Source organism: Asterias amurensis, chromosome 7 (assembly GCF_032118995.1).
Source record: "Asterias amurensis chromosome 7, ASM3211899v1".
Taxonomy (NCBI): Eukaryota; Metazoa; Echinodermata; class Asteroidea; order Forcipulatida; family Asteriidae; genus Asterias; species Asterias amurensis.
Window position 1 is genome coordinate 21,299,779 of NC_092654.1, and position 20,830 is coordinate 21,320,608.

Consider the following 20,830-nt stretch of genomic DNA (forward strand, 5'->3'; position numbering starts at 1 on the left):
GTGATCGTGTATAAGATAGCTAGGCTTCATTCATAGTTGGCCTGACTAAGGCTCCCGGCCTAATTGTACACACCTAATCCTACATCATACTATCATTCTCATTTTAATAAAGGGGTGCTTTTATGGCTGCCAATTCATCAGTAAATGTCGATGAGCCATCTAAAATAATGAAAGGTCACAATTACCCCTTTATGCATCAATTTCAATCCATCATGTCGTTGGTGCTTCGGTGCGTAATAAAATAAATTCAAAGTGAGTAGATCATTTTGCTGCCATCGTTTTATAGCGTGGCGATGCGTCGGGTTCGGTTGACTAAACTACGCCTCATCTCAAGCAGAAATTTTAATCATCTCGTCAACCACAACAAAAGAGATGATGACTTTATTTGAGTGTTGAAACAGAATTAAATAACATTTGTGATTTAAAGGCACCAGACACTTTTAGTCAATTGGAGTATCCCAACATATCCCGGCATAAAGTAACAAATCTGTAAAAATTCGGACTCAATTGGTCATCAGAGTAATGAAAGAGATAACGAAGGAAGCCTTTAATTTTATGAGTAAGAACTTACCTTGTTTCTCACAATGTTTAATGCTTTCAACTGCTCTCCATTGTTATTTACCAAATAGGTTTTTATGCGATAGGCCTAATAGTTGTTTTGAGTAATTACCAATAGTGTCCGTCAGTTCCTTTAACCTTAAGCCTTCAACTAAACCTGGGTGATGGACGTGTCTTTATTTATTTTTTTCGTGTTTTCTGAGGCAAATCCTTTTGTTCCGTTTTTCCAACTCTTCATTTCATGTGAGTATAAAACAAAAATAATCTAGTTTTCATTTGACACAGAACTGCACCAACTTAACTTTTAAAATTCTAAAATATTTGTATTATTTACCCCAAACTAAACTAATTAAAACTAATTAAACTAAAGAATTTAATTATTAGTGTCAAATTGATTGAGAACGAGGCATCAGAATTTAATACCAAATTAGGCCTGGGCATCTAGTGAAACTCACTATAAATGTACTAATCGCGCCTCAAATAGTCGCAACTTCGCTACTAATTTTTTGTTCCCAAGATGCATTGTGGCATAATGTTTTCTGCTGGTGCAATAATAAAATTCTAGCTAAAAGGATTGAAGGATTGTGTCACTGATGTCTGTTCGATTGTGTTTCGTAAGTAAATTATGTTGTCATGAATAGTCGTGAGTGATACAATTCTTTCACCAAACAGGTAGTCACAACTATTTTTGTAGCAGTCATGCCAGCCTGATTAATCAAGTAGTTGAAAAACGTTCAGGACTTGACTAAGCAATCATTCCCTACTACAACACTAGTCACCCAGTAAAACCCAATACAGTCTTTGAACCAGTCTTGGTGAAAGGTTCTCTTAAGTTTTCTTAGAGACCAATTTATTTGGTGCTTCCCATCATGGCAACATAAGCTTTTGATAATTCTTCTCCATGTTCATACTTCCTGCAAATGCAATGCGAAGCGAACTTTGAAGTCACATGGTTGTTTTCGCAGTGAATGTTTCGCAGGAGTTGAACACAACTCAACAGTGTAGGTCCTGAATAATTTTTTTTGTGAATTTGTAAAGTCAAAATTTGTATCGCATTCCCATTCGCATTCGCAGGAAGTATGAATCGGGCTTTAGACCCCAAATGTATAATTTTGTAATTGCCCATTAGTTAAAGACAATGGACACTATTGGTAATTGTCGAAGACCATTCTTCTCACTTGGTGTATCTCAACATATGCATAAAATAACAAACCTGTGAAAATTTGAGCTCAATCGGTCGTTGAAATTGCGAGATAACAATGAAATAAAAAAACACCCTTGTCACACGAAGTTGTGTGCTTTCTAATGCTTGATTTCGAGACCTCAAGTTCTAAACTTGAGGTCTCGAAATCAAATTCGTGGAAAATTACTTCTTTCTCGAAAACTACGTCACTTCGGAGGGAGCTGCTTCTCACAATGTTTAATACCATCAACCTCCCCCCATTAATCGTAATCAAGAAAGGTTTTATGACGATAATTATTTTGAGTAATTACCAATAGTGTCCACTGCCTTTAATTGAAATACTGTATGACCATTGAGCAAGGACAACACAACTCATCTGCATGTATTTCAAACATTTTTTATTTATTTATTTTTTTCCTTTTTTTTCCCCTTTTTTTATTTTTTTTGTTTTATATAATTGACAATTTGAAATAAGTTGTATTTGCAAACATTCAGTACATACCAATAGCTGCCTCTTCGGCTGTGAGGGCGCACTTCGCTGACCGTTCGGCATCCCGTCCCGGCGGTACTGTACATCATTTTGTCCTCTCCCACTGTTAGTTAGCTATCCTACAAGTCCCAATGACTTTCATCCCTTTAGGTGGATTGACCACGAGACAAAACAAATATCTCAACAAATGGAGTAGTTTCAAACTGAAGATGAGATTGTTCACCGGCTCGCACAGTCATCAGCTTACACCAACCGCGGATGATACAATTTTTCAGAATTATCTACAGCTAGAGTTTGTAACGTCTCTCTCTGCAAATTGAAGCTGTTCTCCTGAGAAGGTTTCCCTCGTGTCCATCCTCTGTGCTAATGGTCAACTTTCTCCAACTACCACAGTATACACACACGACTGTCGACGACACTCACACACAGTGCTGGGAATGCATGTGAACGTTCAATGTGGTTGAAACTCCAGACTCAATCTACGAATTTCAAGTAGACCGCTTTAGACTTTAAAGGGGAATTATATACAACACATGGTGTGATGTGTTTTGATAGCACTGGTTGTACAAACTCTTATAACATGAGAGGGTTACACACGTGTGTAGGAAATGCTACTTGCAATGTGGGTGGAATTAACATATCAATAGTAATGAGTCTTATTGTAGAGCTAGACATGTCATAAAGGTTAAACAAGTCTGTCCGACATATACACACGTATGTGTACACGTAAGAGACTGTCATAAAAATGATAAATGTTATGTACTTCCAGTTATTAAAATTACCTATACACACAAACAACCAGCTAAAAAATTAGTAATCTTTTAGAGATTTTCGCCATTGAACCATGCATTGCCACGCTATAAAATATCAATCACGTAGAATCTGACTGAGGCTTAGACGTAATTTTTTATTTCTCGCTTGCAGCAATGCGAAGCTGATTTGCAGTTGCCTTGGAAATACAATTATTTACTTGCTCACCGTGCACACTATCTTGCTGTGTGCCTATACTGGTTGCAGAAAATGTGCAGGAGATGATGATGTTACTTAAACTATTATTTTTCCTTTCTTATTTTGAAAGCAATAATAATTATTAGACAAGAGACAATTCTTCTCATTTTTCTATCCAGGGGCCTCGCAATAAAATCCCGGACTCAAGGAAGAAATTAAATCCTTGAGGAAAAAAATCCAGTAAGACGCTAGAGGGAACTTATGCCTCTAATGAGGTTGGGCTTAGGGTCATTTTTTCAAACGATGATAAAACTGAGAATGTTTGGATTTTTATTTTTATTTTTTTATTTTTGTTTTTGAAATAATAAGTTTTGTTGGTTCATTTTAATAAAACTGTTTCAGTTAAAAAATTAATATGATTGGAACAACAAAAAATGGTAAATTTTTAGTGTAATTATTATATAACATATTTTTAGACACGCAAAACCAAAACGTATTTCACTGTACAAATATTTGTTTTTTACAAGTGACAATAAAACATTATTCTATTATTATTCTAAAAACTTATAGTTTGGGGAAAATGATACAATTTGTGTTTTACAATGTCTCTGAATTTTTAAACCCTAAACTGAATAAATGAAAGTTTCTGATTTTAAGATATTTTGTTTTCTTATGTTATTATATATGTAAGTGAGAAGCAACATATTTAATTTCAACTATCCTGGGGTAGAAACTGTAATGTGAAATGTTTACTTTCATAACTTGTTCACACTTATTAGGGGCATGCCGTCGATTTCACAAAACTCTTCCTAACTTAAGACACATCTTAGGACTTAGGACGAGTCCCAACCCTGCGCTGTAGCATGCACACCTTAAGATTAATCCTAAGTTAGGACGAGTTTCTCGTCCTAACTCGAGATAAGATGAGTCCTAACTCTTTGTGAAGTCGACCCCTGATTCTGTTTGATGTATTCTTCAGTAAACTTTTCGATCAATATTTACCCCTGCCTTCCATAACCCCCCAACCCGAGTACAAACATTCTTCCTTGTCATCTCTTACCTCAGATCACATTTGTTTTAAATCCGTTGTCTTGCCAAACTGGGCTGTTTATTTATCTCCATTCAGTAAGTACAACAATTTTGTACTTAAAGTTGAAAGCAGAAATGTAAACCTTTCATCATATTTTAATAAAAAACTTAGGTAAGCTGCATTCTTTTTCATGTGATTTATTCGTTTTTGTTTTTTTCATATTTTGGTTTTGAATATGAGCATAGTCAGGAGTGTGATGATGATGTAAAAATTAAACATTATGAAGACTATTTACATCTCCGTATTAATACAGACATTTCACCCCAAAACAAATTGGAGGAACATCATGGCAATATCCTGTACACAATAAATAAGCATGTTGACAGAGTTGTTGTACGTAGGTAGTGTAGAGCCATTAATATTTAAAGCTCTCGAATATTTACTTTTGTGGAAGAAATCAGGAAATGGACAGTTATTAGTTTCTCATCCAGGCAGATTAAGGCAAACAATCTCAAGATGGAATGAATAATGAATGAAAGTGCTGCCCAAAGCAAGAAGAATGTGTGATAAAGCTACTATTAATCATCAACATAACTGCTTAGCACTGATTGTATTAGAAATATGGGTTTGCAAGCCAAAATACAGTGCGTTGAATATTGTGTGTGTTGTCTGGTTTCCTGCAAAGTTTTGCGTAGCGAAAAATTATGCATGATTTCTGTATAACATCTTCATAAAAATTTGACGGTAACTCCAATAAGACCTAGATTACTGAGGCATGCAAATTTTTTGATTTCCAGAAAATCAAATTGGCTAAAAAAAGTGGGGGAAAAAAAATGTAAGAAAATCAGACAACATTGGAAATAAACCTTGTCAGTTTCTTTCTTGTTCTATTTGATAACACAGAGTCTTGACTTACTATAGCATATAATTAGTGCTAAAGAAAAAAAACACACATTTTATTAAATGGGTCCTTTAAAATTTGCCTCAGTCATCAATTGTCCTACCATGGTTAATTAAGATTTAATATTCGGAGCGGAATTAAATTTGAGTTTTTTTTATAAATAAGTGTTTCCTTGGCGTTAAATCAAAACAGTGTTGTTGAACTAACGACACGTTTATGGTTTAATATTTGCACCATACGCCTGGTTTGATAAAGCAGTATGGATTTTACAGCCTCAACCAAATAGCTGACTACATAAACAACATCTGTTTAAGAATAACCAATACTTTAAAGATACAGGGCGTATCATTCGTAGATGTTTGCAGCTCTTGGATTTTCCTTGCTTATATAACGTATTGTCTTGTTCCCTTCCTTTCCTTGTAGCCCCACTCTTAAAAGCACTGGACACCTTTGGTCACGGTCAAAGACCAGTATTCTCACTTTGGTGTATCACAAGTTCACAAATTAAAGCTTAAAATAACAAATCTGTGAAAATTTGGCTCATCAATTGGTCATCGAAGTTGCAAGATAAAATTAAAAGGAAAAAAATATCTGTGTGCATTCAGATACCTAAAAAGGCTTCAGGCCTGAAGTCTTTTTAATATTTGAGTGAGTGAGAAATTACCTCTTTCTCTAAAACTATGTTACTTCAGAGGAAGCCGTTTCTCACAATGTTTATTATCAACAGCTCTCCGTTGCTCGTTAACAAGTAAGTTTTATGCTAAAAGTTTTTTTTGAAAAACCAATTAATGTAAATTCTTGTTCCCCTGCCTTTCCTTGCAGTTGTGGACTCAAAAAGCACTGAGTAAAGAACTGGTGCACATCAGTGTATGGGTGAAACAAAATTAAGATCATCCGTGAGTTTTCTTTACAGAACAAGAGTAACCAAATAATAATAATAACAATAACAAAGAGTATTTGTGTAGCACATATCAATGTTAAGTCCATATGCGCTGGAATAATGCAAGAAACAAAAATTAACCTTTGTTGCACAATTAATTTGTATGCATTCAGAAACCTAACTAAGGCTTAAGGTCTAAATGGGAAAGCTCAGATTGTGAAACAATACAAGAAAATATTTTTTAATATGATTACATTTCATTTATAGAGTGTTTACAAAATTATTGTTTATGTACTTGTAAAATTGATTTTCAACAGGTACATTTCACTGGTCCACTTTCCAATAAAAGTGTTAATTTGTTTCCCAATATTAAAAAATTAAAAAAGTGAAGATGAACAACATCAGCTTGCAGGAAATTGTCTTTAGATTTTGACATTCTTACATTCTTTCTAACCCATCCACAACATGCACTATCAGGAAGTTTCCAGCTGTCCAGTTACGGGACAGACTTTGAGATGTCAATCCTGACTTGTTTGGAATGTTTCGAGGGCCAAGAAAATAACGAACATGGCCATGGTTTGAGGCCGGCGTACATCACATGCAGTGGTGAGTGAGTTGCATAAAAGTTCATCCTCTTCCCATTTACCTCTCCATATCCCCTACTGATGGAAAAGCAATTACTTCCAGGGGATGTGAAGGTAATACAATCAAGAAGAGGCACATGGGGTGGATTTCACAAAGGTAGTCCTAACTTAGGACCAGTCCTAGGCAATGCTAAGAGATAGGACTGGTCCTAAGTTAGGACCGGGAACTCATCCTAACTTAGGACTGGTCCTATCTCTTAGCATTGCCTAGGACTAGTCCTAAGTTAGGACTACCTTTGTGAAATCCACCCCAGGGCTCGTTTTCATAGAGCTGCTTAAGCAGAAAATATTGCTGTACAACTGCCTGATAAGCAGAAATGAGCACGATACCTGTCACAAACTACACATGTGACATAGTAGATTGGCTGGTTCCTCTTACTGGTTAGCATAATTTGTTGTGCTTAGCTGGTTTTTGAAACAGCTCTTTGAAATTAGGTGCAGGGCACAATTTCTTAGGGCTGCTTAAGCCCAAAAGTATAGCTACATGTGTAAGCACAAACAAATTATCCTTACCGGAATAAGGTTACCAGGCAAACTACCATTTCATGAGTACAATTTTTTACTTGTATCCTGCTCGTATCTGCTTATCAGAACATTGTTAAGCATTTGTTTCTGCTACCTTGGCCCAGGTACGATTGTAGGTAAATGAAGCATGAAAACACCATGAGGAATCTTGACCAGAAAGAGTGATCCTGTGCGGCCTAGTAAGAAATGTGGAAAACTTCCTCTTCCATTCCAGCCTGTTGATTACGATCTTCTTTAATCTTCTTCAATGACACTTTTGTAAGGTACTTAGCAGCCTAAGCGGTTTCCACTAATGGCTGGCAGTTATGTGACCGTGGGTGATTGTGTAGTGTCATGCAGGACTAAACCATCACCTTCAGAAAGTACATTAGGGTGTTATGTTGGTTTGGTGTAATGGTAGTTATGAGTTTGTTTTGTCATTTACTGATGTACAGCAGTACACAGTTGGATTTTGTTTTTGGTTACACCATGTGTTTGTCTACTTGCCAGGTAGGTTTCGTTCTTCAGAGAGCTGTCTTGCTTGATATTCTACTACCTCTGAGTAGATTTTGGGATTTCGAGAGACTTCTCAGTTCTGAAAAGAACTGTTCTGCTACCTAGACTACTAGTACTACCTAGGCGAAAGGTAGAAAATCTGCTGGGACTTAAACTTTTAGTGGATCATTATTAACTTGTCTACCGCTGAAATACTTCTTAATTGGTCTCAACATTTCGACTAGCATATTCTAGTCATCAGCAGGAGACGAGTATGTACTCAAAACAGTGGGATCTTGACAAATCTATTATTTTGTATTGTTGCATGTCCTAAATTAATAAGTAAAGAAGGCACGTTGAAAGTCAGTTTGTGAAACCAGGAAAGGTTTGTCATAACCATTTGACTATATTATGATCTCCAGTACAAAGGCATCGGGAAAATAACCTTGAAAAAAAGCAAATACCAAGGGAGCTTTGTGGCCATATTTTATCCACTAATAAAACATCTGCTAGATTCCTAATGAATAGATAATCCTGCAGTTACCATGGTGATGAACTGATTACCTTGATGGGGAGAGGGGGGTTGGTGTTTGAGATGAAAGTGACAATCTCATACAGAACAAAGTCCGAAGGCTGTCAAAGGCTATGAAATGCTCATCATTCTTGAATTCAGTGTAAATTTGCTCGCAAATTTGACACAAATTAGTTATTTGAGGAGGAACACTTGACCGACTGCTCGAGGATAACCTGGCAGCATTTACTTAAATAGTCGAGGCTGTTTTCATTGATTTGTTTTTTGCTGTGTTTGTTTGTTTTTTCGTAACTGGTTTTGTTTTATTTTTGCTTTTGGTTTTTAGGAGGGTGTCAAAAGTTGAAATATCCGAGGAGTGAGTTATTGAAAAAAACTGGCTGACCTGCTCCACATCAAGTTTACAAATTTGACACAAATTGTGGAGGAGAACTTTATAGCTTTCTTATTGAGAGTACCATCTCATTAGTTTATAAGAATTGGGTCAAAATTGTGACACTAACAAGAAGGACCTTTATTTTATATAAAAGGCCGCCCGCCATTTTTAAAGACAACCGGCTTGGCTATTTTTCAAATCAATTTATTTTCATCCGAGGTCTTGAAAATGCACCCTTTTTTTCATAAAATTGTGTTTTTATTCAAACAAAAGATTTTGTTTTAAAAAGAGGTGGCCTCTATAAGGGAAACAGACAGGGACGCTAATTATGTTTCTAGTTTTTTTATTTGGCCTAAATATTCAACTTCAGAAGGATGGGCCGGCCCTAGGGAAAGCTTCTCTACAAATTAGTATGTTCAAAATCATTAAAATTCCTCATAACATAAGATTCATGACCATGTTTGATTGATGTTGTGAATTCTTGGTGAATTCTTTTCAGATGCCAAGGCTAATGGAGTTCCAAAATAGCTCATAGTGCTGAAATTTCCAACATTTTCTGATCTCAGCATTTCTTAAAGCCATTGGACCATTTCGGTTCAGAAAAAGAAAAAAAAGTTCACAGATTTACAAATAACTTACAGGGTTAACAGAAGGCAATGGTGAAAGACTTGTCTTGAAATATTATTCCATGAAATGCTGTACTTTTTGAGAAAACAGCAAAACAATATAAGTTCTCGTTAACGAGAATCACGGATTTATTTTAAACACATGTCATGACACGGCGAAACACACGGAAACAAGGGTGGGTTTTTCTGTTATTTTCTCCCGACTCCGATGACCGATTAAGCCCAAATTTTCACAGGTTTGTTATTTGATATAGAAGTTGTGATACACGAAGTGTGGGCCTTTGACAACACTGTTTACCGAAAGGGTCCAATGGCTTTAATCAATATGTTGTTATTTTTTAAAGATATAGGGTATGCCTTTGGTTATTACTCCAAAAAGTAATTGTCATAGACAACCTTGGTAAATAGCACTGGAGAGTTGTTGTATTATAAAACATTGATAGAAATGGTACTCTCTGAAGTGATGTAGTTTTAGAGGAAGACTTAATGTTTCATTTCACCCAACACCTTTGAATCTGGGGAAAAAAAATCAGTCTCACAGGCATTTGAAATCACACAACTCTGTGCAACAAGGGTGTTTTTACTTTCAGTATTTTCATGCAACTTTGGAATTGATGACCAATTCAGTTGAGCCAAATTGTGCACTGGTTTGTTGTTTTATGCATATGTTGGTACACATCAAGCGAGGTCACTAGCCTCGGACAATAACCAAAAGAATGCCTCTAAAGACTTTTTCTTCATTGGCACATACAATTTTTTAGAATGGACAGGAATATTTCTGTGATGTCTTTTCATGCATTCAACATACATGTAGACATAAAAAGTAGGTTTTTTTTTAGCATTGTCCACCCCTTTCTTTTTTTCTGTATATATGCTTTCTAACCTCATTCATGTATTTCCACTTCACTGCTTATGTTTCACTTAGTTACCTGTTCATGTTTGTTGTGTTGTCATTTAGCCTTTGAGAAAGACTCTGCTAGGGTCAAAACGTCACGCCATTAGCTATTTTTAGCACTTTTACAATCGGTATTGGAAGTTGTTTGCAACAACTAATTCTATTTTCTCATCCACTCATAACAAGTGGACATATTTAAAACAATTTAAAACTTTTTCCAATATTTTTACTTGTATTAAATGTATGTGCCCGTAGCAAGAAATACCTGTACAATTGTAGTAAATTCATAGTTGTCTAATATTTTTACTTGTATTAAATGTATGTGCACGTAGCAAGAAATACCTGCACAATTGTAGTATATTCATAATTTTCTAATATTTTTACTTGTATTAAATGTATGTGCCCGTAGCAAGAAATACCTGTACAATTGTAGTATATTCATGTAAAAAAGCAAACTAAGGTAGAATGGACAATTAATGCAAGCATTTCAACGATAACGCTTTTTGGAAACTAACATTCCCACCCACGCTGCATTAATATGTGAAGTAAACAAAATCGGGTGCTTGAACATGGTTCAACCATGGTTCGACCATGGTTCAACGCTCTGTGTACGCGTAAGACTTGCACTATATCACAATTTTTTTTACATTATGAAGAAATCTAATTTAACTTAACGTAATTCTCATAACCACATTGCAAGGAGCATTTCAAGTCAGAAAAAAATGTATAGTTGAAAACACAGAAGAACACAAATTCCTGCTAACAGCAACTGTATAATTTTTAGATACAGTAGAGTGGGTCTTTAATATAAAAATACTATGACTATGATGGCAAGTTATTTATATTCATATCATGGATTTGTAGACATACCAAACTCCGTAGTTGTAATCTCTCGGAACAGGAAGGTTAGTCAGCTTAGACCCTGTAAGCTAGATTTCCATCCAAATCCACCCAGTAAATCCACTAACAACTTGATCCGCTACTACACGTACACGTGATCAAAATGAGCACATAGCCACATAAGGTGCCTGACAACTTGAGGAACTTTTATGGGTGCCAAGTCAGACATAACTTTCGGAAACATTGCCAACTCTACTGACGTCAACGATCAATATAAACTGTTCTGCATGAATGAACTGGGAACACTATGAACGGAATTTTTGTATGGAGGCATAAAAGCCTTGCACTTATAACCAGGATATCCCTAACTCTCAAGAGTGCTATTATTAGAAGTGTCCTCAAATTGAGGTCACTCCCCTATTCATTAAGTGAAACACCCTCACCTGGTTGAAGAACAGAGTCATCCCCGGAATGATCCATTCATGTCTGGAGGGGTGTTTGGATCCGTCTGTCATGCTGACATACTGTACTATAGGTAAGCATTAATTATTAAAAGTCCCTCATTATTATCTGTAATTCATGTCACTAACTCATTTAAAAAGTTAAACTCAATACAGACCAATGAAAACAGATTAAGTGGAATATACCACTCATGCAGAGGGGGGATGGAAGTTTATAGTTTGTGGTTTATTTATTTTAAAATGTCACAGCAGCATACTGCTGAATATTTTGCCTTAATTTACAATCATTAATATTATTACAATATGAAAAACCAAATTGGACAACACTGGGTTAGGATAATATGCCAACCTCTAGCATCAACAAGCAAAAGACCTCTCATGTGAAACAAAGTCTCCTAAAGACCTGAATGGTCAGTCAATTTATAATATAAAACCCCATTACAATATCAACAGTGATCAATACACCAATATGCATCATCCCGCCTCAACTACCAAAGTATAAAAAAAAGATTACACACTGTGTATTTTTTTTTAAATTTAGATAACAATCAAGTAGAAGTCCTTTCCTCAAATAACTGGACTGCTTGAAGACACTAGGTGGCAGTAGAATACAGGAAAGCCCAGAGCCATATATTGGGAGAGTTGCGACAATTTGTGATTTTGAAGCCATTTGTTCCCCAAGAAACGCAAGGGCAAACACGGTGTGCCAGACTAGTCTAGCCATTGGGTTGTGCTGCGTTTGGAGACAACATGGCATTCAGCAACCACGTGACCAAAGCCGGTCCCTCCATGTTGCAACGCTCTCAATACACAGCTCTGGGTAAGCCATGTTTCAGTAAACGAGGTGATGTACCCATTAACAAATGTTCAAACTTATACAGCATGCTTAGCTAACCAAACCCTGAACAACGTCCCTTCCTTCAACTATTTCCTTTTTCTTTAATGCTTTCTGTTCCATCTTGAAGAAGCCTATATCCAATCCATACAAATGTTTCCAGGGGAGCACATGGCCTCTGGAATTACTCACCCCCCCCCCCCCACTACTCTGTCCTCGCCAACCTCCCCTTATGACTGCTCTTTGCTCTGTCCTGATGAAATCAAGAATCACTTAGCTGTCACACAAGTCCCAAAGATGTCCCAGTTAGCCAATTACAGGTACTCTCCCCAGCCCACAATCTAATCAAGCGAGCCCAACCAGAAGAAAGAACAACATCATGTGACCTCAATTAGCCTCCACCATGAATGTTAATTGCACGCATCACTGGACACTGTTAATGGAATCTAGTTGGGATCGCCGTACAAGAGGCAAGGCTGTTGCTCTCTCAGATAGCTTTTATTTGTTGATGTCACATAATGATGATTTTCAGGCTGATTTATAAGTTTCAGCTAAAAACAGGGTCTCCGTGTTGCTGGGAAAAACAACAAAAAACTCTCTTGGTATTTTTACAAGATCGTTGAATCCCCAGTTTAATACTGAGGTGACAGTACCATCCGCATCTCTGACCACAGCAATTGAACTACCCTCGAAAATCTGAGCCACGATTCACGCAGGAATCATTTCTCAGATTCAGATGCTTTCAGGTGAAAAACTATCCAATTATATTACTTCAAAGCAAAAAGAATCGAGAAAAACAAGGAAAACGCTTTTTTTTTTTAAACACAATAATACAATAACAAAGTATGGTGAGGAATTGCTACCACAGCCACATGCCAATAGCGGATGATCGTCCCCGGCAGTGTACCCCTTCCAAACCAGCGTACCCCTTCCAAAATAAAGGCATGACCACATGACCACCCCCACCCCTCCCCACAAAAAAAAGTTACGCCGCTGCTGAGCTGGGGGTTGGATTCAGACCAGGGTCCCCAAAGTCGAATGAAACAATCATAATCCTGACAGAGAAAGGCAGTAGATAGATGCAGTATAGATAGATGGATTTGAAGATGTTGAAGCCAAAAGAGGGCGGTATATCTTTGCAGTTGGTTGACTGCAAAACATTTAACAGATTTTTAAAATCAAGAGAGGGCGCCAACAAACACTTTATTGTACAGTATGGTTTGTTTACACATACACATCAACAGGTACATGAAAAAATCACTACAAACCTGACAAGTCTTTACAAAATCACAATAAAAGGTTAACAGGTCAACAATTAATATTTCTCAGGAAATTCAGAGAAAGATTTTTGTTGACTCCCCTTAGTAAAATAAAAACTGTAACTGTTAATGCAGTATGAAATTATAAGCGGTTGATATCAATTGTCTAGATGATCACTGACAATCAATGACCTACTCAAAGAACAATATGGCAAGGAAAACATAATGACATAATTTGCTGGCAACAAGCTCAAAACCTGTCAATATTTAAGTTTGAAAAATATAAGTTACATTTTCTACTTTGGTCTCTACCCTGACATCTAGAGCCTACAAATGTTGGCAATACCCATAGCCATGCTCATGATTTGAGCTAGCATGCAGATACCCCTTGTCTAGCGGTTCACGATGAAATAGCTTTGATTTTGTTAAATCATCAGGACACTGATGTACGGATCCTCCACACTACGCCACTCTCTGTACTGATACTAGATTGTCTGAACTATCTAAAGTAGCATAGCCCCCTCTATTGGCCTGATACAAGCAGTTTCCAATATCAATGATGGATTTAGTCTGAACGTCTAACGTCATTCTTCAAGGCTCGTGAATATCGCCAGAGACCGGGCTCAACAAATTGCAAAAACCGGCGTGTAGTTTTACCTCTGACCTCTGTCGTTTCACATATAGATACGCAGTTAAATTCCATTGCGGACTTGAGAGCAGTGACTATTTGGGCATCTATGTCACTGCACGTGCATTGTATCCAATGGGAATCACTGGATCTAGCGGCAGGACCTGTCTTTATCCTTGCGGATAAAGACAGGGGCCCAGTCTATGATGGATTTAGCCTGAATGTCTTGGCATCACCTTTCAAGGCTCATGAATAATGCCAGAGACTCATACTTGCCCGACCATATGTTGCCAAATGTTCCTCTGACCTCGCATTCATTTCACACAGATTTGCATTCAATTTACACTTTCAACATAGCATTTAACATTATGTAACACGCTGCATGCATTATGACTATGAGGGCAAGGGCGAGCTGACGAATGACATCACCTAGGACCAATCATAACACAGATATGGAAAAGCTTATGTCACAGCACATTAATTGTCCTATGAAATCTTCAGATTCGGGATTACCGCCTGGTTGATTTTGCTAAATGGCCGAAAGGCACTGTGGGACGGAAAAGGGGGCATAGAGTGCTCCTTTTCTTTTACCACAATGCCTACGGTCATACAGCAAAATCAACCAGGCAGAATGGTGATAAGTAAAATAAGGTATATAAACTAATTGGACCTGCAGATAAAGACAGGGGACCAGCCTTCGAAATAACCTCTAGATATCCACCATCTTTATAATAACGACTGAACAACAAAAGTCAATTATCACATATTTATGATTGTTAGCATTTGGTTATCACAAAAGGAAACTTTGAGAGGCAACCAGCCATAATGCATGGCAAATAAAAATAATAATCAACATTTATATAGCACTTCATGATACTGTTTCAAAGTGCTCATTACTTTGTACTACAGGTGTGGGAATTATATTAGCTTTGTTCAAAATAGCACCATAATTACAACAGTTTACAAGGTGCTGTTGGGCAACCTGCAGACAAACACACCAAAAAATCCTGTGGAAAACCGGTTCTCCTAAAAGAAAACTGTTAGTCTGTTACGGTCATTACACAACACACAGGAAATACAACTTTACAGCCCATCCAAAGGATGCAGAAATAATAGCTAAGTGCCTTGCTTAAGGACACAAGTGTCAAAACTGGGACTCGTACATTTGTACATCCCAATAACCCACATTCTGCTGAACAGCAAAAACACTAGAGCTTGAGTCTGGTGCGCTTGACTGCTCAGCCACAACGCGCCAAATTAGGAATGGTAGCACAAGATATATTTTCCTGGCAAACTATCCTCAACATAATTCTGTGGAAATTATTTAGATGTGATGTTCTTTCAGTCTTGGAAAGTGCCTGAAAGTGATTACGAGTAGATTGTGTGACATGGGCCAACTATAACCACAGAGGGCGCTTTCTAACCAGAAAGTAAACCTTTGATCTTGGATTTGTATTTTACTCCAAAGACTGAATGATAATTATTAAACTACAGTCAATGATTATTAAACTGAGCTTTCAATTAGAAAATCCTACCTTGGCAGGGTTCTCCACAGCATACATATATCAGGGTGATAATGCACAAAAAATTGTGATTCATCAATGTAAAAATTTCAGTTGTTACAAAAAAAGGGTGAATAGTATTTATTTTTTAGTTAAGCTCAAGATTGCACATGTAGAGTATAGTTTGAAGACCTTGTTTTATTCTTAAGCCAAATTGTAAAATTTTGATTAGAACGCCCCACTGTTTTGAAAAATCTACAGGCGAACCTTCGTAGTATAGCCCGTAATTACCAATTAGTAATTACAATGGTGAAAACGATAATAATTGAAGGCTAAACCAGAAAGGTGCATGGGTTAATTACTCACAAGATCCAATTAGAACCTAAATCAATACTTCACTTAAGCGTACAGTCTTTGATGTTGTCAGCATTTAACAGCTTTCAGCCTTGTATGGTAAAATTAATTACCATCAAGGACTTTGGTAAAAATAGATATTTGATTTATCAGTGAAGAGAGGGTTGAAACTCCTCCTCTCAAGTTTTTCAATTTCTAAACCAATCTACCATTCTTGAGCATAAATGGAAAGAGAAATTTGCAGCAGAATATTCGAGAGTCATACTTCAAGTCAGTGCTTTTTTTATTTATAGTAAAATAAAAAAACCATTTACCATTGCTTTGTCCTTTGGATGGGACGTAAAGCGGTTGGTCACATGTGTTGTGTAACGTATGTAAAAGAACCCAGTACACTTATCGAAAAGAGAAGGGGTTTGCCCCGGTGTTCCTGGTTGTGGCTGCTGTATGCGCCTAGCACCTTATAAGGTACTACATAATTGGGTCTCAGAATCCATCATTGCAATAACCTATCTTTCTGAAAGTTTGTATATATACCCAGCGCCTTGAGTACCTTGTTCAGGAGATACATGCGCTATTTAAGACTTTGATATTATTATTATTGTTATTGTATTTTACACGGAATTCCCATGAATCTCTGTTTTTGATATCACAGTAGTCTTGGTGCAAGACGGTTGTTGAGTTGATAAAACTATAGGGCCTACGTTCATGTACACTCAACACTACACATTACATCACAATTATTCCACTGATAGAGGGCGTTTCTTGAAGCCGCGAACCCGTCAGGAAGAGTGTGATGTGGCAGTGGTGGAAGATCTCCCAATTGCGAATAAGGCGTGTTACACGGCAGTTGACAATTACTTTAAATGACCAGAAACCTCATCATCTGAACTTTCATTAAATGTGTCTAAAATGGTTGATGACGCCAGGCAAGAGAGCCTTGAGTAGGAGTTGAGCTTAACTTAATATCACCAGCTTAAAGTCCTTATTATATTGAGATGAGATTTCTCAGGTATCATCTGTCACCTAGAGATGCGTGTAGAAGATACCACATAAAGTGTCTGGACAAGGACGCTACAAAATGTCAAGTGATAAGAGCTTAAAGGGACAGTTGGATGTTTGAATCCTACCTCAAACTGAATGGGGCTACTTGCAGGTGGATTGGGTTTGGTCCCATATTGAATGTGTGTGTTGACAAGGACAAGTGTATGAACAAGGATGCTACAAAATGGCAAGTAATACTCAAACTTAAAGGGAAAGCTAGATGTTCAAATGCCACCTAGAACTGGCCAGGGCCTTGCTTGTGAGGTCCCTTACTGATTGTGCGGGTTTTCCCCACAGTTGGTGTTTCTTCACTCATGTAAAATGGACATTTCTTTGTCATCTTCTATTCAGATCTTCAGGCTCAAGGCACTTTTGATGATTCCGTAAGTTTCATGCACCACAAAGATTAATACTAACCTAGTAATTGTTGATAAAAGTAGGAAGAATACCATGCCCGACTCATTCACACGCCCACTAGTGATAAAGATTGCAATGAATAAGCTCCCCCCCCCCTTAAAAAAAAATAAAATAAAAATAAAAAATAAAAAAAACTAGCAGAAGATAATTAATTGATTTTTGGGGTTGAACAAAGAATTGACTAGAGTGGGATTCGAACCAACGACCTCCGGATTAATGTGCCGGCGCTCTGCCAACTGAGCTATCTAGCCCTATATTGGCAGTGTCCCTATTTTGTCAATATCTTTGTTACTTTAGAAGCCAATGGATAGAGGGGGGCAGAGGTCTTTACACAGAGGCCACAGACTCTAATTTTCGTCTCCTTAGCCAAAAATTACTTTGGTGACATTTTTTACTACCTTGTCAAAAACTACATCACCTCAGCAAGTAATATTTTTTAAAGGAAGCCGTCTCCAATCATAATCTTCAAACTCTTTAAAGGCACTGGATATAAACAATTCTTCCTTATTGATAACAAGCAACGGGGAGCTGTTGGTAGTATAGAAACTTGAGAGAAAACAAAAGTAGTATTTAAAAAGAGGTAATTTCTCACTAAAATATTTGAATCTGAGACTGGAAGCATACAAACTTATGCAACAAGGTGTTCTTTCTTTCATTATTCTCTTGCAACTTCAATGACCACTTATGCTCAAATTTTCACAGATTTGTTATTTATTCATTGGGATACACCAAGTGAGACTACTGGTCTTTGACAATTACCTAAAACATGTACAGTGCCTTTAACATCCAGAAGTGACTAATCTGAAGAAGTGCAAGAGTGGATGAAATTAAGTCTTCTTCGTCCCATCTTTAATTTCATTATCAACTATTAGATTTACAATCTTGACTCAGGATGGATAATAAGGATTTGGGTGTCTGCAGGGTAGCCATGGTCAGTCAGTTGACAAGATGACACTAAGAAGGGGACAAAGTCCTCTTTATGTATGCATGAAGCCCTTTTCACACGACATAAGAGACAAATTATTCCCTGTAAAATCTTCTCAATATTTGTGAAACATTACAGAATGAGCTTCATGTGAAAGGACATCAATTGTTTACATGTTCTACATTCCTTGCGAAATATTCTCTAACATTGTGAAATTTAGCAAGTATTGACCTACGCCAAAAACTAACCCTTGCTGAACATTGCGCAAGGAACCTTGTGCACTCCTTCGTAAACAATCCGTTGTTTATGTCGTAAATTTCCTCGCAAGGATTTTTTGCAGATCAAGAAAAAAGGACTCAACTTTACATAATTACAACAAACCCACATAGACATTTCATGCTGAAATAAAAGTTATCCAAACACATTTTGAAAGTTAACGAAAGGGCTCTTCAGAAATTCTCTTCTCGACTTGGCTGTTGGGAGTCCAATCTGACATTAAGTGGGAAAAAGACAATAGAAGGATAATCCCTGCGGATCAACCCACACAGATCCTTCAGTTAGAAAAAAAGTCTGAAAAATAAAAACTTGAGGGTGTTGGGGAGAACCTGTTCTACATTTCCACAAGTTGTTTTCAAGCAAAACAAATCTTAGCAATTCCACGTCTACAATAACATCTCAAGACAATCCTCTTGAGGCTTTGTCATAATTTTTCAAATAACATTCTCTGTTTATGTACCCTTTGGGTTATGTTAAAGATGATGGTGTTTGACACCCCACCCCCTCGCCCCCCAAACAAAGGGAATTTCATTTAAAGTGTGGTCGCACAATAGCGAGTGCGGTCCGACAATAGTGAGTAAATATAGTTGGGGGGGGGGGGGGGGGTTACGCAACCCTTCCCTTAAACAAAAGGTTAATTGCCTGAAGTGCACTCATACATCAGTTTCTTGTTGAAAGAGAATTCGAACAAGCAGAGCATAAACCTACATTTGTACATGTAGCAGTCTTTGCCCGGGGCATACCCTGCATCATGGTGGCAGGAAATGCTTTAACACAGAGTCCAACAAACCCTACACTTGTTATGAATTTATCTCATTTTGGTTTTCAGAACATACCCTCCTCACCCCCTTTGCTACAAACCATGAATCCAAATGAAGACAACACCCACATTAATTTCATCTGAAGCTGACAACTTATCTGGTACACTGATCTGACACAAGACCATGAAGGTATAAAAATAGCCCCAAGGTTAAGACTAGATTTATCTTTTCCTGGCATGAGCAGGTAGTGCATGTACATCCATGAACAATCTAATCACTTTGAAGATTTGATACTTTGGAAGACCTTCAAACCTAATCACAGTCAGTCATTTTCCAACCCTACCACCTGCTCGCTTTAACTGAGTGTTAGCTAGATGGTCTGTTATTTTTGAAAATAACAGACCATCTCCAGGGCTCGTTGGAGATCTTGATGTACGGGGAATAGATGGATTGCAATACGCGTCATCGACAGCCATATCTTTGGTGTATTAAGAAGGGAAAAGTGCACGTGCAGCATGTACACGCGCAGCACTTTTCCCTTCTTAATACATCAAAGATGGCAGGCGATGACGCAATCCATCTATAGTGCAGAATGGAAAATGCTCTGAGCTTTCCTTATTCTGAAACAATGCCAATGTATGAGTTACGAAAGACATTACAAATAACCCAAAGGTCAAATAAAAGCTAAAACACTTGGACTTGTAAATGAGCATGATTAGAAACCCTCCTACCAATTACCACTCAATACCTTCATCCGCTGATGTTTTGGAAAGACAAGTAGATGAATGAACTAACCATATGTGATGAACGCATACACAGTACACAGATTAAGTTCAGCGCACAGTGTCTCCCATTGCATAACTTGTGCAGGTGAGTGGCTTCTAGTGGTCAAGTCAATGGACATTTTTACCAAGGAGCGAGAGCTTTAAATGATGCATCTTAATTTTGACAAACAAAGTACAAATCTCAAAAGTCTGAAGGCAAACAAATACCATACCAAGTGATATGATAAAGGGCAAGAAACAAAACAAAACAAACAACAACAAACACCAAGCAAGCAAGTCCTAAAGCCCGGTTCATACTTCCTGCAAACGCGAATGGGATAACAACTTTGACGTCACATTGCTGTTTTCACAGTGAATGTTTCGCAGGAGTTCAGAGCACTAGTCAACTGATGTGATTTATTCATAGCGAGTTTGTGCAGGAAGTTTGAACCAGGCTTTAATCCTCCCCAAGAAGCAGAAAAAAATAAGAGGGAAACCAAAAAGATTCACACGCAAACCAGAGTTGGCTGCAAAAACAAAACAATTTAACTCCTCATTCATTCCCAAAGAGAAGAGAGAACGAGGGGGTGAACAAAAGCAATGCATGCAAATCAAGGTTGACTGCAGACTTTATGAACTACATAAAAAGTGTCTAGCCATCTGAACTTATGAATGATGGCAAATCTAAGCGTTGTGTAATACAAGACA

At 37.3% G+C, this 20,830-nt stretch overlaps 1 protein-coding gene and 1 non-coding gene across 5 annotated transcripts in view; both read right to left on the reverse strand.

Annotated features, from left to right (window-relative positions):
- LOC139939805 (diacylglycerol kinase zeta-like) overlaps positions 1–20,830 on the reverse strand; it is a 188,274-nt gene that overhangs the window by 103,232 nt on the left and 64,212 nt on the right. Inside the window, exon 1 of one of the 4 annotated variants that reach the window (XM_071935935.1) lies at positions 2,244–2,868. The exons of the other annotated variants lie outside the window; for them this stretch is intronic. Coding sequence (XP_071792036.1) covers positions 2,244–2,320 — 77 coding nt within the window. The 5' untranslated portion in view covers positions 2,321–2,868. Of the gene's footprint in view, positions 1–2,243; positions 2,869–20,830 lie in introns of those variants that run through there. 4 annotated transcript variants of the gene reach the window in all.
- On the reverse strand, positions 17,575–17,647 carry Trnan-auu (transfer RNA asparagine (anticodon AUU)). Its single transcript has one exon. It is a non-coding gene; the product is annotated as a tRNA-Asn (tRNA).